At 40.4% G+C, this 25,598-nt stretch overlaps 1 protein-coding gene across 6 annotated transcripts in view; it reads left to right on the top strand.

The window, feature by feature from the left end:
* Nucleotides 1–25,598, top strand: part of LOC133607502 (unconventional myosin-Ic-like) — a 62,196-nt gene that overhangs the window by 15,334 nt on the left and 21,264 nt on the right. For 4 of the 6 annotated variants that reach the window (XM_061962189.2, XM_061962186.2, XM_061962185.2 and 1 more), the window contains exons 1-15: nt 1,895–2,372; nt 8,924–9,082; nt 9,163–9,278; nt 16,846–17,044; nt 17,142–17,222; nt 18,651–18,830; nt 18,903–19,001; nt 19,090–19,203; nt 19,276–19,347; nt 19,422–19,541; nt 19,623–19,705; nt 19,783–19,888; nt 20,970–21,050; nt 21,123–21,214; nt 21,303–21,397. In XM_061962189.2, coding sequence (XP_061818173.1) covers nt 2,355–2,372; nt 8,924–9,082; nt 9,163–9,278; nt 16,846–17,044; nt 17,142–17,222; nt 18,651–18,830; nt 18,903–19,001; nt 19,090–19,203; nt 19,276–19,347; nt 19,422–19,541; nt 19,623–19,705; nt 19,783–19,888; nt 20,970–21,050; nt 21,123–21,214; nt 21,303–21,397 — 1,615 coding nt within the window. In that variant the 5' untranslated portion in view covers nt 1,895–2,354. Of the gene's footprint in view, nt 1–1,894; nt 2,373–8,923; nt 9,083–9,162; nt 9,279–16,845; nt 17,045–17,141; nt 17,223–18,650; nt 18,831–18,902; nt 19,002–19,089; nt 19,204–19,275; nt 19,348–19,421; nt 19,542–19,622; nt 19,706–19,782; nt 19,889–20,969; nt 21,051–21,122; nt 21,215–21,302; nt 21,398–25,598 lie in introns of those variants that run through there. The other 2 variants (XM_072913813.1, XM_072913814.1) reach the window with 1 other exon arrangement.

Raw genomic sequence — 25,598 nt, 5'->3', positions numbered from 1 at the left:
ATTAAATGTATATAACGTCATTACTTAGATTAACAGTTTAACAAAAAGTGGGTCCTATAATCTCTAGTATTATTTCCATTTAACCTTGGCATGGGCATAATATCACTGTTACATGCCGTAACATAACTGCTGCTTAAAGCCTGAATCGATCAGGGAGTGTGCAGTTGTACCTAATGTTGTGATCGGGTGAATCGATATAATGTTTATTAAGTTTATTTTCGGCCGTGTTTGGAAAAAAAATAACAGCAAAGACTTCAAGATATATACTCAAACAGTGCACCTTTTCAAAAAATAAATTATAATACTTTTGGAGAGGGTGGGGCGTGGTTTTATTTGCAATCTGGGATCGCCTCCAGAATCTAACATCTTGCAAACAGACTAAAAAACTGGTTCTAAAAGTGACTTTGGAGCAAAATCTAAGCAAATTTTACACAAAAGCATATTCAATTCTTATTATTTAGACCGAGCAGCACGGTGTACAGCGGTTAGTGCATGTGCCTCACAATATGAAGGTCCTGGGTTCAATCCCCGGGCTCGGGGTCTCTCCGTTTGGAGTTTGCATGTTCTCCCTGTGACTGCGTGGGTTCCCTCCGGGTACTCCGGCTTCCTCCCACCTCCAAAGACATGCACCTGGGGATAGGTTGATTGGCAACACTCAAATTGACCCCAGTGTGTGAATGTGAGTGTGAATGTTGTCTGTCTATCTGTGTTGGCCCTGCGATGAGTTGGAGACTTGTCCAGGGTGTACCCCGCCTTCCGCCTGATTGCAGCTGAGATAGGCTCCAACCCCCCCGCGACACCGAAAGGAACAAGCGGTAGAAAATGGATGGATTGTTTAGACCACAAAAAAGTGTTTTAAATGTAGAGTAAAATCATCCTAGGTCGTCTTTAATTCAGTACTTAATTTAGGGAAAAATATTTAGGGGCGTCCTGGTTTGGTTGGTACAGCGGCCGTGCCAGCAACTTGAGGGTTCCAGGTTCGATCCCCGCTTCCGTCATCCTAATCACTGCCGTTGTGTCCTTGGGTAAGACACTTCACCCACCTGCTCCCAGTGCCACCCAGACTGGTTTAAATGTAACTTAGATAATGGGGTTCACTATATAATAGCGCTTTGAGTCACTCGAGAAAAGCGCTATATAATTCACTTCACTACAATGTGATTTTTTTTTTTTAAGTGTATTTTCTAAAAGCAGCACTGTAAACACTAACACAGCACAAAAGAACACGAAGGTCACCAGCTCAAACCACTATCCCACTCACAGTGGGATCAACACAAGCACAAAGCATGACGAGGGTCTTGCAGAGGGCGCCACTAAAGCGCCTCCGACACTCACTCACTCCCATGAGACAACTCTATGAGCCTAACATGCATTTTTTCTGGATGTATCCGGAGAAAAGCCATACAAGCACAGGGAGAACATGCAAAGTGAAAGAGTAAAATATCTATCTATCTATCTATCTATTGTTCGAGTGTTATTAATGTGGATTTATTGTTGCTTGTACCCTCCTACGTTGCAGTAAATTGTGATGCTATGGTCATCATCACACGTTTCCTTGTTCTCATCACTTGCATGCATATAGTGACATAACAAAAATGCTGTAAAATAAATAAAAAGGCAAAATAAAACAAAAAAGCACAGGAATAGGTGTTACTCTGGTCGTGTTTTTCAAAGTGAAGGCATTAAAAATTATAAAAGGTTTTATTGTGATCAATTAGTAACAGAAATCTGTAGGAAGCTTACATCCTACCTAAAGTACTGGAAGGAGCCTATAAGCCACATCCTATTTGAATCTGTCTCAGCTTGTGGGAGAAAAGGGAGGGAGCAAACTAAACTGGGAGGGAAAGAATGTTTTAGGATCTTCTAAGTTTTTTCAATGTTTTGTTACTCTCTCATTTGGAGCTGCTCGCAACATTTTCCACTCTGTTTCTTTGGCACAGCGTTTGCATTATCCACGGCAGCATACTTTCCCATGTTTTTTTTCTTTTTTTTCAAGCTACTTGTGACGTGTTCGTGGAGTTCCTGCCCTTGTTTCATGCAGCTCAGTTTAGAGAGAGGCTGAAGGGGCTTTGGAGAGGCAGACATATATTTGAGCCCTTAAAGGGGAAGGCGAATCCAAGATTTTTAAACAAGAGGAGTGTTTTTGTATCCTTACATGCAGGGGATTGCCAAGCAGGACGTGGAGAAAGGCTGAGAGAAGGTGAAATAGGAGAGAGAAGCTGTCTTGCTCTGTCGCCCTCGGGCAACGTTGAATGAAAGGTTGCCGTTAAGGGGTCTGCCTGACACGAGAGGAGGAGCTGCAGCCCAGGGGGGGAACCTACACTTCATCCTTCTTCAAGCAACTACCGCACAGTATGAGGTACCAAGGCAAGGTAAGAGCCACAACCATGATGCCCCTTGTGTAGTTTTGGATTAAAAAAAAACAATGCTTCCACAGTAAATGGTTTTGGGTGGGGGGTGGGTATGGTCCAGCTGTAGCACCAAACTGCCTAGGAACAACAGCGTGGCGGGGCTGACCAAATATGGAAGATTATCTGGAAGGAGTCAGCCCAGGCAGAGTTTAGTCATGAGGCCATAACCCAAGTCGTTCTGTGAGGTATCGGGAAAAACCCAGCACATTTCACCACATGAAAGCCACATCATGCACTATGTTGCATTGCTGGCCTCGCATGTACTTCAAAAGTTGCAGGGGCTTCATTACATTTGTATGTATGTATTTGTATTTACATGTTGTCGTCAAGTACTTCTATTTAGGAAGTTTACATGAAATATGTAATAAGTAGGGATGTGCTGATCGATCAACTATTTGGACAATTTTCGTAAAAAAAATAATGTGATCGGCCAATGCCGATTAATGCCTTTTAATGGCGATCACTAATGCTGATCCTCTCTGGATGACAAGCCGCTAGCAGCTAATCATTTGTCTCCATACACAGTGTGGAGACGCTTCCCTAAACCAGGGATTTGCTACCGGCTGCTTTTTAACCCTGGGGTGAGAAAGGTTTGCATTTTTAAAAAGAGTTCTATAATTTCAGACGGTCTGTGAGGCCATGAATGCGCACAGGCTGATGTTCTGAAGCGCAAGGAAGGCAAGTAAAAGTGACTGAAAGCCTGTTTGTTCAGGTTAGGTACACCAGTGAGCAACCCCTTGGGTTAGCTAACAATGAATACTAGTCAAAAAAGAAAACAGAAAAGAAAAAAAAGAGTTACATTTTACATAAACAGATTGCTTTTCCTGTGAAATAAAAAAAGATGAAAACTTAAAAGTTTATAAGCTGTGATACCTTTTGCGGCTCAATACTATTTTTCTTATTCTAAAAAATGTCTATTTTAATAGTTAAGGTTGCAGTCCCCTGCCCTCAACCAAAAATAATCACCTCCATTACGGCAAATAAACTGTATTTCTTAGTATCTTAAGTATCATTACCATGTACTATTATGACTGGAAGGCTAGGGTAAACATGTTACACACCGTGAAAAAGAGGCATGCTAGTAGCCGAGCTAAGTTAAGCAAATAAATAAGTGCTTAGTAAAGTTTAAGAAGTGCAGATGGAAGCAGGTTGCAGCAGAAAGTCAGCAGATATTAACAAGAAATGAACAAGTAGATTAAAAAAAGTTAGAGAGAAGATAATAACTGTAGGTGTGTCAGCATCGTCACAGTCAGTACACGACATGAAAGAGGAGGATCGGCTCAATCCATATATTGGTGGTGTCGATATTAAAGGTAGTATCATTATATGATCGGTACAAGGATGATCAAATCAATATTTTTAATTTCTCAAAATCATTTTTGGTTGTTTTTGTTAATGTTTACCAACTCCCTGGACACAAGAGCACTTTGAGGACAAAAACCAAAGGATTTACAGTAAATGAGTAGTACATAGTAGTTTTTGCTTTTGTTTAGTTATTGTTTACTATTGACTTTGTTGTGTTCAAACAATTGTATGCAATAAAAGAGAATAAGGAATTAGTTTAAATATTGTGTAGATACTGTAAATAGCGCTCACAATAAATAAAGTGAAAAATATACAAATAATACATGTGATTGGTATCGGTATTAGTATCGGCCAATCTCACTCATGGATGATCAGCATAAGCATAAAACCTTGACCGGATATCCCTAGTAATAACCTGACAAAAGAAAATGTCCAATGCGGAGGACATTAGTTTTAACAAACAGTTTTGCAACTTGCAGTGAGCGTGACGAAAGTAAAATGTTGAACTTGTGACTGCACAGCAGCTCAAAACAATGTTTGCTGTGTTGTGTGATGACACAAAATAGTCTAGTTGCCTGGAGACCCTTGATGTTTATCAGGCAAAGCCCTTTTTAAGTTAGTACGAAAAAAAACAAGAGTTTATTGCAGAAACATTGAGGAATGACGTTATGGTGCAAACACACTGATAGCTTGACAGCTGATGCCCGTCTGCAAAAAGCATGTGTGACTAAGTTTAAAGGAGGAATGAGTGATTACGTTCAAAGGAGGGGCCAGGTTGTTCTTGCCAATGACTATCTGGCTCTGTGCAGTCTTGTACTGAGGTATGTCTCATCAGGATAGGTATGCCTACCTGTACCTTTGTGAGTTTTTTGGTGTCAAATTCAAGGTAAAAGATGAGGGTTCTTAACTATAATCCTATATCTTGCGTCCTGAATTGTTTGATTGAAAATCATGCACCGCTGTTGCCACACAGCAACTAAAGATTCAGTTGCTTCATCTGACCGCTTGCCCCAAGCCCGACCCGAACATTCTTTCCTTGTGTTCTTTGGAAAATCTGAGGGCCAACTGGTGATCACATCTGTAGGGAACCCACCTGCAGGAATGAGAGAACAATGCCCCAAAGTGAAGCCACGAGGAGTGGTGACTTTCCTTTGCTCTCACCCCTTGGCTACCTTCCACTGTTGTCCTCTTGTTTTCGCAAGGATTTCCCTGCAAATGCTGCAGTCAAGGGGAAAGGCCTTTCACCGACACGGAGCGAGCAAATGAGCCCCCTGGGAGACGCTTTTGTATGGAGAAGAAATGTTGTGGAAGTGTAGCCCCTTTGTTCCACTCTCAACTTTGCTGTTTATCTTTTATAGCTGTGTACACAAAAACTGCAGGGGTTGCAGATAGAAGTAAAACATGGAAAGAAGAAGAGTGTTCCTTGTCAGAAAGGAGTCTATTTTGGTTCCTTTAGGTACATTCTACATCTACACCATGGGTGTCCAAGCTTTTCCCCACTAGGCCGGATACTGAAAAATCTAAGAATGCCCATCGTGCCACATTGATACTTTATATTTTGTAAATCAACCCATTTTCTCCACGTGACTGCGTGGGTTCCCTCCGGGTACTCCGGCTTCCTCCCACCTCCAAAGACATGCACCTGGGGATAGGCTGATTGGCAACACTAAATTGGCCCTAGTGTGTGAATGTGATTGTGAATGTTGTCTATCTGTGTTGGCCCTGCGATGAGGTGGCGACTTGTCCACGGTTTACCCCGCCTTCCACCCGAATGCAGCTGAGATAGGCTCCAGCGCCCCCCGTGACTCCGAAAGGGACAAGCGGTAGAAAATGGATGGATGGATGGAACCCATGTAGATATGATAACAAGTTAACTATACTGTAAAAGGGACCTATCATTAATCAACATTTAAAACACTTCCTTGTTGTCTAGATCAGGGGGTTCTTAACCTTTGCAACCTCGAGGCCCAACTCTTCCACTACAGAGGGGTCAGGGCCCTTTCAAATACAAACACTGAAATAGTAATCTTACTTTTGATTGTAATCATATTTAATAATTATACCTAACCTACTTACAGTTTACAACCTTGTCAAATGATATGAAGGCACGTGTTAATCACAGAGATTATTATTTATTTAACACTTAAACAAACCTCAGGTTTAGGTCAGGCTGATTAGAAAAATAAGTACTAACCAAATATAATGCATAGGAAAAGACTCATAAACAACTGACATAAATAACTGACGAAAAAAGTATTTACATACAATTATGATGTGCGAGAATAAATAAACTAAATCAATAATGAATATGTTTATTAACTAAACTGTCAATAAAATTAAAGTGCAAAGAAAAATAGAGCTTCACCAATTTAGTCATATTTTTTGCGCTTAAGTAATTCTCTATGACTTTAGCTCCAGATTTCTTATGTTTATTTGATATTGTCATTACTGCCACTAGTGTCGAAAAAGTGTATTACAACTGAGTACGCTGCGGCTCATATGGACCACAGCTGAGTAAAATAAATATTTTTGACGGCCCTCTAGGGGGCTTATGGTTAAGAAACACTGGTCTAAATAACCTGTATTGGATACAGTATGTTTTGGTTTGAATTTTGCGCAAATTTTGCTCCACAGTCAAGATTTTCCACGTGTTCCCAGATTGTAAATAAAACCATGTCCCAATCCTCTCAAAAAGTATAATTATTTATCTTTTGAGAATGTACATCGTTTAGGTATATATACTGTATATATATATATATATATATATATATATATATATATATATATATATGTCTTTAAAAAATAAATAAACTTCATAAACATTATACACCTGCAAACTCTGATCGATTCAGCATTAAAAAAACAGCTGCTTTTAACAGCATTTATGTCACTACATGATGCACGTCTGTATAATTATCAAATTAGATTAGATTAGGTTAGATGAAAAAATAACTTTATTCACCTTTTTTTCTGTTTCCTCATGATTTTCAATACATACCAGAATGAGGGTTTTTAACAGTCGGACTGTGTTTACATTATTATTTTACTATTGTTATTATTATTATTATTATTATTTACATTATTATTATTATTAGGGTATTTATTAACTTATTATTTGTTGATGTTATCGTTACTTAGTAACAATATTTGTAATAAAGGATAGGATAGGATAGATTTTTTTATCCCACAATTGGGAAATTCTGTGGTTGCGGTACAGATTTTACATACAGTAAGAAAAGTAAAACGTAACAATATATATCTTCCTTTTGTGTGTGTGTGTGTATATATATATATATATATATATATATATATATATATATATATATATATATATACATAAATATATTTTAAACTATTGCACTATGTATAAATAATAACACCAAAACACTTATCTTAACACCTATATTGCACACTAAACAAGTTGTGCACACCAAGAAAAAAAAAAAGCAGATCACATATGTATATGTATACTCCTATATGTATACTTACATATATGCATAAATACAAAAATGGTTCATGCACAAGATAAATAAATATTTGTAATATATTAAATTAAGACCGGTAAATTAATAATGTTATAGATAATAATGACAAGAAAGCTAGGTAGTTGATTTATGTATAACGGGGGGGGGGGGGGGGGGGGGGGGGGGGGGGGGATAAATAAGTTTCACTTCTTCCCACTCCTTTTTGGATTAGAAAAACCTAATCATTATCCATCCATCCATTTTCTACCGCTTACCCCTTTTGGGGTCGCGGGGGGTGCTGGAGCCTATCTAGCTGCATTCGGGCGGAAGGCGTGGTACACCCTGGACAAGTCGCCACCTCATCGCAGGGCCAACACAGATAGACAGACAACATTCACACTCACATTCACACACTAGGGCCAATTTAATGTTGCCAATCAACCTATCCCCAGGCGCATGTCTTTGGAAGTGGGAGGAAGCCGGCGTATCCGGAGGGAACCCACTCAGTTATTAGATACTTTTTTTTTTTTTTTATTATTTAGTTTTTATATCTGCACTTTATTTGATGAACAATATTATTTGAATATTTTTCTTTTTATTATTTAGTTCATTTTGTTTAAAAAAAACAAAACTACTACTATTAAATTTTATTTTACAAATGTAAAAAAAACAAAAAGCATGTATCTTATTTATTTTATTTATTCCCCGAATTAAAAAAATCACCACTTTATTATGTGCTTTGTTTGTTTCTCTTAATAACGTGACTGGGGGGGGGGGTATCCAATCCAAATGTTCCCCTCATTTTGAGACTATTTTCAATAAAAAAATTATTAAGATTACAGCATTTTACTTTTAATATTATGACTTTATTCTCTTAATGTTTTGACCTTATTCTTGTGAAATTACTGCTCTTTTACCTCCATTTTGGCAGGTTTATTTTGTATTTTAGAATGTGCAGAGTGCTTATGGAAAAACAGCTGCTGGCTGCAAATAATGTACCTAAATACACTCAAATACCCCAAGGTGCATGTTGTGTACCTTTGTACCATATGTAGATATGTTAAAGAAAAAAACCAACCGAATTGACAATCTTTTTCAGTGTGAGTCATCAATAAGGACTGCAAAGTGACGAATGTTTCCCTTTTAGCTGCGTGCATGAATGTTGCTGTGGTTGTGTGTGCGTGTGATATTTTACACAGCGGCCAGAGAGAATGTCACCGCAGCCCACCAAATTCTACCCATGTGCAGCGTTAGGTTTGCCATCACATTAAGGTTGACATGTACACAGACACACATTGTTTTGTCATTAGTGTTATCAACATTGTTTGTATATGGTGCACATCATCATCATCTCCCCATAGATAAGCCTGTCCAATATTGTTTATCATTTGGATTCTTTGGATGTTGTAACCGTTTGTTCTTGCCAACGGTCTGCAGAACTGTGGAGTGTTGTTTACAAATTTAGTCAGTAAGTGTTGAGTCATTGACAGTTTTGTAACATGTTGTGTGTCCTGGAATGTTGAGCACCAGACACTACAAACAGGACGTTTTGTGTGTTTGTCAAGCTTTTAGTATATCCAAAATATATACCCATCACAAGTAAATCTTATGAAATAATCGATTTACAGTGAGCTTTACCAACAATTTTTGGGGTAGTATTGATGCCTCAAATGAAATGGCAGCAGTCTTGCAGCGCCACTTAGTGTCAAATCTGTGTAACTGCAACAAATATTCTCTCTGCAGGAGGTGGACATTGAAGGAAGGGTGCGTTTGGTGATGGAGAGCACCCTTACGGCCCGTGACAGGGTTGGTGTGCAGGACTTTCTCTTGCTGGAGAACCACAACAGTGAGGCAGCCTTTATAGAGAACCTGCGGCGGCGCTTCGGAGAAAACCTCATTTATGTAATAAAGCCCAGACCATCTGCTCTGAAGCGACTTTTTTAATGTATGATCTAATTCTTTCTGTGACTGTTTTGGCTCAGACATACATCGGATCAGTGTTGGTGTCAGTCAACCCTTACAAAGAGCTGGAGATTTACTCCAAGCCACAGATGGAACGCTACAGAGGAGTCAGCTTCTATGAAATATCACCTCACATGTGAGTCTGATGTCAAACTTTTTTGTGATTTTTTTTCTCTACTGCCTGTACAAAGATTATTATTTTAAGTTTTGAAAACAGCTGATGCATATTTATACCACTACAGACTACAACCGCAATTGTGCCAGTTTAGGTAATTTTTGGCCTGGGAATTTTTTTAGGACAAAATGTATATTTTAAGTCTTTGAGGAACCTAATTGTCACACCAGCTCACATTTACACAATATATTTAGTTCCCATTAGGTACCAAAAAGAGAATATTTGTATGTAATATTGTTAAAAAAAACATACACGAAAAAGGCGTATTTACAAAATAAAAAAAATAAAAAAACAAACCTGGAAATAATGTGCGTCAATAAAGTACTTCATCTTTCTTACTAAAAGTATCCGTTACATCACGGTGGTGCATGTCGGCTGATGGCATGACACTGGGATCAACATTTTTTATTATTTACTTAAAAAGCAAATGACAGCAGAAACAAAAGGCTAGTGCATGGCAGCAGAATAATCCAGCACTGACAAGTAGCAACAGGTGAACCTATACAGACTTGATTAGAAATGGAAAACTAAAACTAAAACAAAGTGAAAGTACAGCAAAACAAGTGGTGCAACATGAAGCACAACCAAAATAAGAGCACCAGGACAGAAAATTATACAAAACACAGGATAATAACTAACAATGTCCAAACAGTCACATAAGGTCATGACATGTTCTTTCCATTTTGACAGAAAAAATAATTGCACTGAATGCAATTGCATATCTTTTAAACTTTAATATGATCTATTAGCTTCCTCCCACTTCCAAAGACATGCACCTGGGGATAAGTTGATTGGCAACACTAAATTGGCCCTAGTGTGTGGATGTGAGTGTGAATGTTGTCTGTCTATCTGTGTTGGCCCTGCGATGAGGTGGCGACTTGTCCAGGGTGTACCCCGCCTTCCGCCCGATTGTAGCTGAGATAGGCTCCAGCGCCCCCCGCGACCCCAAAAGGAATAAGCGGTAGAAAATGGATGGATGGATGATCTATTATTGTAACAAATATGTTATCATATATTCCAAAAAATTAAAACAAATTCTTAAATATCTGCTTGACTTATGTGTTAAAAGCAAGTTATCCATCAAATTATACATAATAAAATGATCAAATGTGTAGGTAACTAGATGAGGCAATTCCTGAAGGAATTGCGTGTGAATGCTCCAATGCTGAAGTTGAACTGAAATGCTGATAGAATGTAGTATAAATGTAAGAATAGTTTGAATGTGGAAATGGTTTTAATGATGAAGACCTGACGCTGAACTGAAATGCTAATGGAATGTAGGAGGAATTGAAATTGAAATTGTTTAAATGCTGAAATTGTTTTAATCTTGAAATGCTTTGAAAGTTGAAAAGCTGACACTAAACTGAAATGATAATGGAACGCAAGGTGAATGTAGAAATGGTTTGAATGTTGAAATTGTTTAATCAATCAATCTCAATCAATCTTTATTTATATAGCCCTAAATCACAAGTGTCTCAAAGGGCTGCACAAGCCACAACGACATCCTCGGTACAAAGCCCACATAAGGGCAAGGAAAAACTCACCCCAGTGGGACGTCGATGTGAATGACTATGAGAAACCTTGGAGAGGACCGCATATGTGGGTAACCCCCCCCTCTAGGGGAGACCGAAAGCAATGGATGTCGAGTGGGTCTGACATAATATTGTGAGAGTCCAGTCCATAGTGGATCCAACATAATAGTAAGAGTCCAGTCCATAGTGGAGCCAGCAGGACACCATCCCGAGCGGAGACGGGTCAGCAGCGCAGAGATGTTCCCAGCCGATGCACAGGCGAGCGGTCCACCCCGGGTCCCGACTCTGGACAGCCAGCACTTCATCCATGGCCACCGGACCTGTGCCCCCCCCCTCAAGGAAAAGGGGAGCAGAGGAGAAAAGAAAAGAAACGGCAGATCAACTGATCCAACAGGGGGGCTATTTAAAGGCTAGAGTATACAAATGAGTTTTAAGATGGGACTTAAATGCTTCTACTGAGGTAGCATCTCTAATTGTTACCGGGAGGGCATTCCATAGTACTGGAGCCCGAATAGAAAACGCTCTATAGCCCGCAGACTTTTTTTGGGCTCTGGGAATCACTAATAAGCCGGAGTTCTTTGAACGCAGATTTCTTGCCGGGACATATGGTACAATGCAATCGACAAGATAGGACGGAGCTAGACCGTGTAGTATTTTATACGTAAGTAGTAAAACCTTAAAGTCACATCTTAAGTGCACAGGAAGCCAGTGCAGGTGAGCCAGTATAGGCGTAATATGATCAAACTTTCTTGTTCTTGTCAAAAGTCTAGCAGCCGCATTTTGTACCAACTGTAATTTTTTAATGCTAGACATAGGGAGACCCGAAAATAATACGTTACAGTAGTCGAGACGAGACGTAACGAACGCATGAATAATGATCTCAGCGTCGCTAGTGGATAAAATAGAACGGATTTTAGCGATATTACGGAGATGAAAGAAGGCCGTTTTAGTAACACTCTTAATGTGTGATTCAAACGAGAGAGTTGGGTCGAAGATAATACCCAGATTCTTTACTGATTCGCCTTGTGTAATTGTTTGGTTGTCAAATGTTAAGGTGGTATTATTAAATAAATGTCGGTGTTTAGCAGGACCGATAATCAGCATTTCCGTTTTCTTGGCGTTGAGTTGCAAGAAGTTAGCGGACATCCATTGTTTAATTTCATTAAGACATGCCTCCAGCTGACTACAATCCGGCGTGTTGGTCAGCTTTAGGGGCATGTAGAGTTGGGTGTCATCAGCATAACAATGAAAGCTAACACCGTATTTGCGTATGATGTCGCCTAGCGGCAGCATGTAAATACTAAAGAGTGCAGGGCCAAGAACCGAACCCTGAGGAACTCCGCACGTTACCTTAACATAGTCCGAAGTCACATTATTATGGGAGACACATTGCATCCTGTCAGTAAGATAAGAGTTAAACCACGACAAAGCTAAGTCTGACATACCAATACGTGTTTTGATACGCTCTAATAAAATATTATGATCGACGGTATCGAAAGCAGCGCTAAGATCAAGAAGCAGCAACATAGATGACGCATCAGAATCCATCGTTAGCAGTAGATCATTAGTCATTTTTGCGAGGGCTGTCTCCGTAGAGTGATTTGCCCTGAAACCGGATTGAAAAGGTTCACAGAGATTGTTAGACACTAAGTGTTCATTTAGCTGCTGTGCGACAATTTTTTCGAGGATTTTCGAAATAAAGGGAAGGTGGGACACCGGTCGGTAGTTTACCATGAGGTCAGGATCAAGGTTAGGTCTTTTGAGCAGAGGATGAATAACCGCTTTCTTGAATGCTAGGGGAACAGTGCCAGAGGAAAGTGATAAGTTTATAATATTTAGCACTGATGGACCTAATAATACAAAAAGCTCCTTGATAAGTTTCCCAGGAAGTGGGTCGAGTAAACATGTTGTTTGTTTTATCCCACTTACACGCTGTAATAGTTCCTCTAATGTTATTTCATCAAAAAGAGAGAGACTATTTTGTATTGCAGTATCCGTCGTAGATACAGTTGTATCTGTGTTCATAGAACCCAGTTGTAGCTGGGATGCGTTGTCTTTAATCTCCTTTCTAATGAGTTCAATTTTCTTATTAAAGAAATTCATAAAGTCATCTGCCGAGTGGGTGGAGCTATTGGGAGGAGTCCCTTGTTGGGTTAGCGATGCTACTGTACTAAACAAAAATTTAGGGTCGTTTTTGTTGAGGCGGATGAGATTTGAGTAATATTTAGCTTTAGCTAAGGTAAGCATGCGTTTATACGATATTAAACTATCACTCCATGCTTGATGGAAAACCTCAAGCTTGGTCGCGCGCCATTTGCGTTCCAACTTTCTACATGATAATTTATGAGCTCTGGTTTCTTCTGTAAACCATGGGGTGCGCCTTTTAGGGGCCCTTTTTTGTTTTAGCGGTGCTATACTATCAATGGTTTTGCGCAGGGCATTGTCAAAGTTGTTAGTGAGGTTATCAATAGAGCCGACATAATTTGGGAATGGTGCCTTTACCGAAGGCAGTAGGTCAGCAAGAGTCATCGTTGTGGCAGCATTAATGTTGCGGCTGCTATAGCAGTTATTATTATTATTAGTTTGTTGACAATGAGTCAGAACTTCGAATTTTATAAGGTAATGATCGGACATTACTTTAGTATACGGGAGTACCATAACTTTGGAGGTGGTGACACCCCTGACCAGCACTAGATCTATCGTATTGCCGTTGCGATGCGTAGGTTCATTTATTATTTGTGTAAGACCACAGCTATCAATTATAGTCTGGAGCGCCACGCACTGAGGGTCCGATGGGGTATTCATATGGATATTAAAGTCCCCCATTATGATTATATTGTCTGCGTGCGTCACTAGATCAGCAACGAACTCTGAGAATTCATTAATAAAGTCCGAGTAGGGCCCTGGGGGGCGGTAGATAACAGCCATATCGAGAGGCAGCGGTGCGACAGACCTCATAGTAAGCACCTCAAACGATTTGTATTTATTATTTAGGTTAGGGGTAAGGTTAAAGTTTTCATTGTATATTAGTGCGACCCCCCCACCCCTTTTAAGGGGACGGGCAATATGCGCATTCGTATAGTTAGGAGGAGATGCCTCATTTAGCGCAAAAAATTCGTCTGGTTTGAGCCAGGTTTCGCTAAGACCAATGACGTTAAGATTGTTGTCTCTAATGACCTCATTAACTAATAACGTTTTGGGAGACAATGATCTTATGTTTAAAAAGCCCAGATTATAAGTATTGGGCTGTTTTGACGTGTTTTTGTTTAAATTATCCGTAGTAGAAATATTAATAATGTTGCGTTTATTATACGTAGTGCACTTTAAATAGTTTCGACCATATCTAGGAATTGATACGACGGGAATTTTCAGATTGTTTGCTTGATGCAGCGATCGACTGAACGCATCATGATTTGCCACCTCAGTAGAATGCATATCTACCCCTGACACATTCACAACAGAAAACACATTATGTGAGTTGTGTGTTATTCTAAGAAAATTGCTATGCGTACAGGAATTATCCAGCCTGGCGCTGGCTAGTTCTAGCTTAACTGACTCCTCACCCGGACTAGCAGGCTCTGTAATTGCCTGTGACCGGGCTTGCTCTAGTGTAGTTAGTCAAATGCTGAAATTGTTTGAAAGTTGATAAGGTGACGTTAAACTGAAATACTAGTGAAATATAGAAATGGTTTGAAAGTTGAAATAGAAGGTTAAAGTGGTTTGAGAGGTGACGAGCAGAAGCTGTTCTGAAATGTAGTATAAATCTTGGTATAGTTCGGAAAGTTAGCATATTTCAAGAAGTTACAAAGTAACATAATCTATATATTTTAGCTGTAGATGTATCACATTTGCTAAATTGCTGGCATAAAAACTCAGCATGCTAAAAGGGTAACAGCTAGCATAATTGTAACATGGCCCCAAGTAACAAAATACATTATTATTAGGTTTACAATGTACAATATTTGCTAAAAAGCGTGAACATTTTTTTTTAGCTTGCTAACATTCACATGTTAACATTAACATTCTAACAGATGAACTGCTAACATACGTCTAAGATGGTTGCAAGTAACAAAATACATGTTTTTTAGGTTAAAAATACAAAACTAGGTAAAAATGCTAGCATAAAACATTAACATGTTAACATTAGTGAGGTAACAGTGAAACAGCTAGCATACTTTTAATATGGCACCAAATAATGGAATCCATGGTTATTATGTTAAAAATTACGAAATTAGCTAAAATGCTAGCATAAAATGTTAGCATGCCAACATTAGCATGGTAACAGGGGAACAGCTAGCATACTTTTAAGATGGCACCAAGTAACGGAATCCATGATTATTAGGTTTAAAATGTACAAAATTAGCTAAAATGCTAGCATAAAACATTAGCGTGCTAATATTAACATGACAAAATTAGCATACTAATAGGTGAAAGGCTAGCATACCTTTTAAGATGGCGCCAAGTAACGAAATCCATTACTATTGGGTTAAAAAGTATAAAATTAGCTGAAATGCTAGCATAAACTGTTTGCATTATAACAGTAGCATGATAACAGGGGAATAGCTAACATACTTCTAAGAAGGCACCAAGTAACAAAATCCATGATAATTAGATTTAAAACGTAAAAAAAATTCTAAAATGTTAGCATGCTAATATTAGCACACTAATAAAAGCATGCTAACAATTGAAAGACATACTTTTAAGATGGTGCCAAGGGACGGAATCCATGACTATTAGGTTAAAAAGTAAGAAATTAGCTAAAATGCCAAAATGGCGCTACCGCCACGAAATAAAATTCATGAGCTGAACATGTTGTTGTTAGAACTAATTAAACCGGTTGAGAAATGTGGGAATTGTGGAACTTGGAAAAATATCTGACTAATTTCAGTGAGAATTTCCTGGTAATTTGAGATTTTCAGAAAAAGCGTGAATTTCTTGCAGGCGATAAATAGCATGAATGTCCTAAATGAGCTGAATTGGTTAGTGTTGGAATGGTTTGAATCGGTGAAGAAATGTGTTAGTAGTGACAATTTATAAATGAATATTAAATAGTGTTACAGAATTTCAGGAATTTGTCAATTTCAGAAAAACATGAAATTGGTTGAGAACTTGGGAAAGTGTTAGTTTGAATTTCCAGGAGGAGTGGAATGTGTTGATGTTGGCATGGTTTAAATAGGTTGAAAAATGTGGGAATTGTGCAACTTGGAAAAATTTCCAATTAATTTCCATGAGAACTTCCTGGAAATTTAGGAATTTCTGGAAAAGTGGTATTTTTTTGAAAATGATTAAGGGCATTAATGTCCTGAATGAGCTGAATTGGTTGGTGTTGGAATTGTTTAAATCGGTCCAAAAATGTTGAAGTAGTAACACTTTTTAATTGAATAATGGTTTTATGGAACTCTTGAAATTTATGGAAAACCGCAAATATTTTTAGTTCCTAAACCAACTTGGTTTTCTGTTCAGTTCAGTTTCAGTTTATTTCGAACATGCATAGGATACAATGTAATTCATCACATATTTCCAGTTGTTTCATTACAGCACGTCCGAAAAGGAGTAGGAAGAAGCTGAGCTTATTCAATCCTACCCCTTTTCATACCATAGCAATTTTATCCTTTTTCCTTGTTCTCTGTAACATAACAGTGAACAAATAAATAATATACCATAGTAAGTAAACAAATATTAAATATATAAATAATCTTTGTCTCTGGCTCGTTTGGGGCGGGGGATCATTTGAATGAAGGGTTTTCTTTTCAACATGTAAGACACAATACAGATACAATTCTGAAAACAGCACATCTGGAAAGGTTTGCATGTATTAATCTCTACACACCAACTATAAGACGGTTTCATACTTTACTCCAAAGGAAAATGAATGTAAAGAATTATTTGTTGTTAGTAATTAGTTCTTTGTTCCTCTTTTTGTTTGATGCATTATTATGTCTCGTCACTGTTAGTAATCAGAATACTGACCTGAGTCTTACGTTGTTTTCATTCAGCTACGCGGTGTCAGACAACACCTACCGGGCCATGAAGATCACATGGAGGGATCAATGTATTCTTATATCAGGTGAGAGTGGCTCGGGAAAAACGGAAGCTTCCAAGAAGATCCTCCTCTACTATGCTGTTACCTGTCCCACTCATGATCACATGACCACCCTTGGAGACCGCCTACTTCAGTCTAACCCTGTTCTGGAGGTATTTCATGCTGTTATATCAAACTGTTCAATGCTTAATTAAGGTACTGTAATACATAGGTTGCCTTTCTATCATTATACTCTCTTGTTTTGCACAGGCATTCGGCAATGCAAAAACACTAAGGAATGACAACTCTAGTCGGTTTGGAAAATATATGGATGTTCAGTTTGACTTCAAGGTAAACAGTTATTTTAGCCTTTTTGCACCATACCAGAAACATTGAGCCACCATTATAACCATAATTATAATAATAACATGGATTTGCACAAAGTTCTAAGACTGATGTCACAAAAAATATATTTCAAACTACAAGTAATTCTCCTGGAGTCTAACGCACTTTCCCAGCCATCTCTGCCACACCTTGATACACTCCTGGAAGGATTCTTATGGGATCCTGCATGCGTAGCTCCGTCCTCCCGGCCAAAATTGATGTCATCCAAGTTTTTAAAACGGGTCTCCTTAATAATTCCCTTGAGCTTGGAATAAAGGAAAAAAGTCACAGCTAATCAGGGGAGGTTGCTTCTGCATGGCGACGTTCTTTTCAGGCAGGAACCGGCGGATGCTGAGAGCATTGTGAGCAGGCCTGCCACCAGGGATGAAATTGGGATTCCATAAGCGGGAGGGACACAACTGGCTTGCATACAGGGGGCCTGGCTTCAAGGGAGTAGATGCATGTTTTGGAGTAATATGAATGGGGAATCAACAGTTCAGTTTGGGTTGGGGTTAGAAGGTTAGAGGGTTAGGTTTGAATTTGTGGTTAAGGTTAGGGCATTGTTAGTGGGATAAAGCAAAAGATCAAATGCTTAGGGTTAGGGTTAGACCCCCTAACCCCAACCCTACCCCTAACCCTGGCTGGGAATCGAACAAAACTAAACAAAAGACTGATATTCAAGCCACTGCGCTATCAAGAATAGCAAACGTTTCAACTGAAATTTACATTCTTATTCTATTAGCGCAAGTTTTCGTCAACAACATAAGTACCTTGGAGTGGAGCACTAGATTCCTGTTGTGTGGCTTTTTATTTGGCTTATACCTGTATGTTTGTGATCCATATTGCTGTGTGGAGGCTAACTCGCTCTTATCTGCTGATTGGTCAGCTGCTGCGTGTTGTCAATTAGTGTCACGCTGGCAAGAAAACAGCTCCAGAAAGCCAATCAACAAGCTTGTGGGCGGCCTAAAGAGACAAGTTTCAGCCTGAGTAGCCGTTTTCTGCCTGGTGCTAGTGTCTCCATTCAATAGCAAAACACTATCTTTGGACGTTTTGGACAAAGTGCAGGGGACAAAAACAGCCTTTTGGAAAAGGGCAGGGCCCTGTCCCCCTGCTTCCAAATTACATATTTTCCTGCCACAACTCTCACCTCTTCCTGCACACCAAACGCTGCAGGACGTTTAAACAATAATAATGATAATAATGCTAATGCACTTTTATGAGACTCAAGGCACTTTACAATAAGAAGTGAGAACCCATCATTCATTCATTCCACATTCACACATAGTGGTGGTAAACTACATTTGTACTGACGGAACATCAACCAGTCCTGGAGCATTTCTGACACACATTGTATACCGCTGTTCAAGGAAGCTCTAATATCTATTTCCATTTTAGGGAGCACCAGTTGGTGGCCACATCCTTAATTACCTGCTGGAGAAATCTCGGGTAGTCCACCAAAATCACGGAGAAAGAAACTTCCACATCTTCTACCAGCTTCTAGATGGTGGGAGCAATGACCTGCTTCAGACGCTTGATCTTGAACGAAACCCTCAGAACTACCAATATCTGGTTAAGGTGCGTAGTGCCAAAGTGTCCTCGGTTTAGCCTGGGATTGTGGTGTGTGTGATGCTGAGTCATCTTGATCAGGGAAGCTGTTCCAGAGTCAGCTCCGCGAGTGACAAGAATAATTGGAAAGTCGTGATGAATGCCCTGCCTGTTATTGGCTTCACTGAGGAAGACATACAGGTTAGTCAAAATGTTCTGTACACTGTCTTCATCCAGACTATGTTTCTTAGACCTTGTTTGATTTCAATATTATTTGTCCTCATTTCAGAATGTGTTGAACATCATTGCCAGCATTCTCCATCTGGGAAACACTCAGTTTGGAGAAGGAGAGGAAGGCGAGGCGCACATTACCACTGAGACGCCATTAGCGAATGTTGCAAAGGTCAGTATGTTTTCACAAGTATTAGTAATATGCGCAAAGAATTGGAGGAACAGATGTGTTCTTGTTTTTCAGCTGCTGGGTGTTGATGCCTCATCTTTGAGCAATGCTCTTACTCACAAGAAGCTCATCACCAAGGAGGAGGAGGTAAAGGTCCTATTGTTCTTGGTCTGAGCGTTTGGCCTGTGGTTTTATAGTTTAATACCTTTCTTGCATTACAGGTGATCATCCCACTGAATTTTGAGCAGGCAATGTCAGCCCGAGACGCCTTAGCCAAAGCCGTCTATGGTCGTACTTTCACTTGGTTGGTGGAGAAGATTAACCAATCGCTTGCTCTGAAGGTGCAGTCATTGCTCCCACAGCAACACAAAGACAGCGGTGACCATTCCCTGATGTCCATTGTTAACTTTATTGTTATGCAGGATGACATGTACCACAGCAATAAAGCCTTCCCAGTCATAGGGCTTCTAGACATCTATGGCTTTGAGGTCCTAGAGCACAACAGGTCTGAGTAACGTTCATTTCTCGTTCATCTGTTCTTCGGCACTATTTTGTCACATTTTCTCTCTTCTTTCTCTATAGTTTCGAGCAGTTCTGCATCAACTACTGCAGTGAGAAGCTCCAGCAGCTCTTTATCGAGCTCACTCTCAGATCTGAGCAAGAGGAATACACAACAGAGGGGATAGCAGTGAGTACATCTTTTGATCTGTCATTGGAAAGCCATAAGGCTCGAAAGGCCACGTGATTTTGCAATGCATTGTGGGGCTAGGGTAGTCATACTTGTTGGACAAAGGCTTTGTTTACAATGCTGTTCAATTCTGTCTACAGAGCCCCTAAAAACATCCAAACACTTCCATTTGGGTTTTATATACATGATGTTTTTATATATGTAATGTAGTAACAGGCACATTAATACTAACATTTAATATTTACGTATTTTTTACTCATTTTAAGCATACATAGTGCTTTAATTTGAAAAACGCATCACGATGTTTGCTTTTTTTTTCTTCATCACTGGTTATTACTCACTGCAGACTTTATGAAAGTCAACAAACATAATAAGCAAGGTCTGCTGTCATTAATGCCGACTGCTAGGATTTTCATATATTCCCATTTAGATAAAACATGTCTCATAATCCTCCAAAGGAGAAGGGTGGGTGGGCGAAGAAACTAGCGCTTTTCGTGTCTTTCTTGCCAGTTCCAGATCCTAAATGGCTGTGAAAGTGTCCCAACTTGTTGCATTACAAGACGTCCCATGTCCAGGTGAGATGCATGACTCATGATCTAGAGTAAACTTACAGGGAGCAAAGAAGCGAGAAAGTAGCAGACCACTTGATGTTAACAAAGGGACCCACGGAAGTGACTGTTTGTCTGCGTTAGCGCTTATGACAACAATATCACTATTACTTGGTTATTATTCACGTCACAAAATGTAAATGGAGTATTGTTTGTGCTTTTTCAATGGTTATTATTGGATTTTATGAGTGAAATAGTGGAGCCCCCATTGGCTCCGCTGTAAGTGGACCGTTATTTTAATATTGATTGAATATTTCGAATGCATTAAAAAAAATCCATCCGTCGTTATGTCTTTCAAAATAATTGTGAACGATAGGCAAAATAAAAATAAAAAAGCCCATTTCCCCTTTAAGCTCAGTCTTCCATTCAGCCATATAAATAAGCAAGTCAGAGTCCAGCAAGACCCACAATGCAATGCATTTTCAAGCCCTATACGTTTGACATATTTCCATGCTAATATAATATTCCTTCAGTGGGAGATGGTGCCATACTTTGACAACAAGATCATTTGTGACCTGATAGAGGAGAAGCACAAGGGTATCATCTCCATTTTGGTGTGTATCTAATCTCCCTTTCTAAATGTTGTGTCTCATTGTCATCAGTTAAGTAGTGTTTGCGTCTTGCAGAACGAAGAGTGCCTGAGACCCGGAGAGACGAGTGATGCCTCATTTTTAGAGAAATTGGAGGACACACTTGGCAACCATCCCCATTTTGTCACGTATGATTGAACATTATCAAAGTACTACTACCTCCGATATCTACAGGAGACTCAATATGTACAGTATGTATTTCTGTGTGTCTTGCAGTCATAAGCTGGCAAATGGGAAAACTCGGAAGGTAATGAGTAGAGAGGAGTTCAGGCTGCTGCACTATGCTGGGGAAGTCAACTACAATGTCAACGGTAAGCATCCCCTCACACATTAAGACATTTTTCACCTGATGTACTCAACGTTTGCGTGTATTAAAACACGTGCAAACTTGATAGCACACGCAAAGCTGATCTACAAGACGTGCAAAGTGGATTGCGACTTATAAGTAAGCAGAATAAGACGTGCAATACATTTTGCGTCTCTCCATCCAGCCATCCTTTTTTTTCCGCTTATCCAAAGTCGGGTCGCGGGAGCAGCAGCCTCAGCAGAGAAGCCCAGACTTCGCTCTCCCCAGCTACTTCGTCCAGCTTTTCCCTGGGGATCTCGAGGCGTTCCCGGGCCAGCTGGGAGACATAGTCTTTTTACAGTGTCCTGGGTCTTCCTCATGGTCTCCTACCGGTCGGATGTGCCCTAAACACCTCCTCAAGGAGGCGTTCAGGGGGCATTCTGACTAGATGCCCTCATCTAGCTCCTCTCAATATAGAGGAGCAGCGGCTTTACTGTGAGTTCCTCACAAATGACAGAGCTTCTCACCCTATCTCTAAGAAAGAGCCTGGCCACCTGAAGGAGGAAACTCATTTCGGCCGCTTGTACCGTGATCTTGTCCTTTCAGTCATAAACTAAAGCTCATGACCATAGGTGAGAATAGGGACGTAAATCGACTGGTAAATTGAGAGCTTTGCTTTCCGGCTCAGCTCTTTCTTCACCACGACAGATCGATGCAAGGTCCGCATCACTGTAAACGCCGCACCGATCCACTTGTCGATCCCACGAACCACTCTTCCCTCACTTGTGAACAAGATCCTGAGGTACTTGAACTCCTCCACTTGGGGCAGGATCTCCTCCCCAACCCGGAGATGGCACGCCACCCTTTTCCAGGCAAGAACCATCGACTAGCACCTGGAAGTAATGATTTTCACCCCAGTCGCTTTACATCCTGGCCAGATGAAGCCATCAGGATCACATCATCTGCAAAAAGTAGAGACCTAATCCTGCAGCCACTAAACCGGATCCCCTCAATGCCCTGACGGCATGATAATTCTGTTCATAAATGTTGTAAACAGAATCGGTGACAAAGGGCATCCCTGGCGGAATCCAACCCTCACTGGAAACGGGTCGGACCAAGCTCTGACACTAATCTAAAGAGAAATCATGCCTCTTCAATACAGCCATTACTTGCCTGTCTTGATGACATCAAGGCCTGGATGGCCCTAAACTTCTTAAATTTCAATGAAAAGAAGACAGAAGTAATAGTGTTTGGACCTAGTGGTACCTGTGAGCTCCCCCCTGTTGACTTTGGCCCCTTGGCTTTGCAGGTTAAGCCCATGGTCACCAACCTGAGCTTTCGTATTGACTGTGATTTTAAATTGGACCGTCAGATTGGCACAGTGGTGAAAGCCAGCTTTTTTTATTTACGTCAGCTGGCCAAGGTTAAAAACCTTCTTTCTAGGCAACAGTTAGAGACAGTAATCCATGCCTTTATCACATCTCAGCTGGATTACTGTAACTCTTTGTATTTTGGAATTAGTCAATCCTCCCTCTCACGTCTGCAGCTGGTCCAAAATGCAGCTGCCCGACTTTTAACAAACACAAGAAAAAGAGAGCACGTTACTCCTGTTTTAGCCTCCCTTCACTGGCTGTCTGTCTTTTAGAGTCCATTTTAAAATTATCTTACTCGTTTTTAAATCCTTACGTGGTCTTGCCCCACCGTACCTCTCTGAGATGCTCCATCTCTATGCCCCCACCCGGTCCCTCAGGTCAGCTGATCAGCTGATCCTGGAGGTACCCAAAACAAAGCGCAAGCTCAGAGGGGACAGAGCCTTCTCTGTTGCGGGTCCCAAACTCTGGAACGATCTCCCTCTCCATGTGAGATAGGCCCCTTTTTTGGCTATTTTTAAGACGCTTCTTAAAACCCATTTTTATTCACTGGCTTTTAACCCAGCATGAGACTTTGAACTGTTTTTAGCTTTTAATTTTTTGATCTGTTTTTAACTTTTAAACTGTTTTTATCTAACAAACTGTTCTTAGGGTAATTTATATTTGCTTTTTAAATGTGTATTTTTATTTCTGTTTTAAATGTTATTTTTTAGTCTGTCCTTTGCCTCTATTTCTTTGTGGTGTACAGCCCTTTGTTTTTCAACTGTGCTTGTTTTTAAAGGGCTTTATAAATAAAGTTGGTATGGTATGGTATGGTAATCATACAGGGATCAGACCGCCACAATCAGGCGGTCCGATAACCCATACCCTCTGAACACTCTCCACAGGACTTCCCGAGGGACACGGTCAAATGCCTTCTCGAAGTCCACAAAACAAATGTAGACTGGTTGGGCAAACTCCCATGCTCCCTCAGGGTTCTTACAGAGAGTATACAGTATAGTTGGTGCACAGTTCAACAACCAGTACGAAAACCACACTGCTCCTCCTAAATCCAATGTTCGAGTATCCGGCGTAGCCTCCTCTCCAGTACACCTGAATAAACCTTACAGGGAAGGCTGAGGAGTGTGATCCCACAATTGTTGGAATACACTCTCTGGTTCCCCTTTTTAAATAGAAGAACCACCACCCCAGTCTGCCAATCCAGAGGGACAGCTACCATTGTCCACGCAATGCTGCAGAGTCTTGTCATTCAAGACAGCCCCACAGCATCCAGAGCCTTAAGGAACTCCAGGCGGATCTCATCTAACCCTGAGGCCCTGCAACGAAGAAGCTTCTTAACTACCTCGGCAACCTCAGCCCCAGAAATAGGAGAGCCCACCACAGAGTCCCCAGGCACTGCTTCCTGATGGGAAGATGTGTAGGTGGGATTGAGGAGGTCTTCAAAGTATTACTTCCACCAATCCACAACATCCCCAGTCGACATCAGCAGCACACGGTCCCCACATGGTGGGGTTACCACATGGTGGGGGTACATGGTGTTGACAGTGCACTGCTTCTCCCTTATGAGGTGGCGGATGGTGGTACAGAATCACTTTGAAGCCTTACGGAAGTCGTTCTCTATGGCTTCTCCGAACTCCTCCCATGTCTGAGTTTTTGCCTCTGCAACCACCAAAGCTGCACACCGCTTGGCCTGTCGGTACCTGTTTTCTCCCGCCGGCGTCCCATGAGCCAAAAATACCCGATAGGACTCCTTCTGGACTACTTCAGCTTGACGGCATCTCTTACCATACCTGGGATTATCGCCACGGCAATCACCGACCACCTTGCGGCCACAGCTCCGATTGGCTGCCTCGACAATAGAGGCATGGAACATGGTCCACTCGGACTCAATGTCCAGCGCCTGCCTAGTAACATGTTTGTTATTCTGGAGGTGGAAATTTAAACTCTCTGACGGGAGACTCTGCCAGACCTTCCCAGCAGACCTGCCAGGTCTGTCCGGCATCTTCCCCCACCATCGGAGCCAACTCACCACCAGGTGGTGATCAGTTGAAAGCTCTGAGCGCCCCTCACACGTTTGTTTCCAGAAACAGGAAGTACGTTGCTATGGGAACCGAAATCAAAGTGCTGAGGAAATTAGCTCCGGTAATGCTTGGAATGTCCAAAATAGGGTTAATATTTTACATATTACAAATTGTTATGAACCTGTCTGTTACTAAATATATATATACTTGCATTGTGTATACAAAACGTTGATGGAGGGTTTTGAAGTTGTTTCAGAGGGGGGTTTTTTACAGGCGTTTTTTATCATCTTTAGAATCCTAAAAAAAAAAGAACCGTGTTCTCTCTCATAATGATTGTGAACGATAGGCAAACATTTTTTTTTTGCAGTTCCCCTTTAAGGGGCTTATTTAAACAAATTCAATTAATGCGTTTTGATGTCATTCAATATTTTTTAAGGACTTAAGTTTTTTCCACACATAATATATATTACTAACATATATCCTATGTGATAAAAGCATGCATTTTTTTGCATTTTAAGCACCTTCAGTGGGATATGTCTCCTGCTTGTTTGAAAACATAGCAAAACGCCACAGGTATGAGCATGATAACATTGATCTGCAGTAAATGAGAGTGCCTCCCTGGTGATACCCCGTATAGTACACACAAAATCCTCATTTCAATAAGATGGTCTGCACCACTTTTCCAATGTGCAGTCTTAGTAGATCGCTCGCAAGAAGCCCACTAATGGTACACACTATTTTATAGATTGCATGCGCTGTTTAGCACAAGGTATTAGATCTTAGTAAAACAGGCCCCTATCTTTACACTGCAGACACTACTCACAAAAAGTTAGGG

Source organism: Nerophis lumbriciformis, linkage group LG09 (genome assembly GCF_033978685.3).
Source record: "Nerophis lumbriciformis linkage group LG09, RoL_Nlum_v2.1, whole genome shotgun sequence".
Classification (NCBI taxonomy): domain Eukaryota; kingdom Metazoa; phylum Chordata; class Actinopteri; order Syngnathiformes; family Syngnathidae; genus Nerophis; species Nerophis lumbriciformis.
The sequence above is the reverse complement of the archived record's forward strand: the minus strand, read 5'-3'. Positions and strand labels throughout refer to the sequence as shown.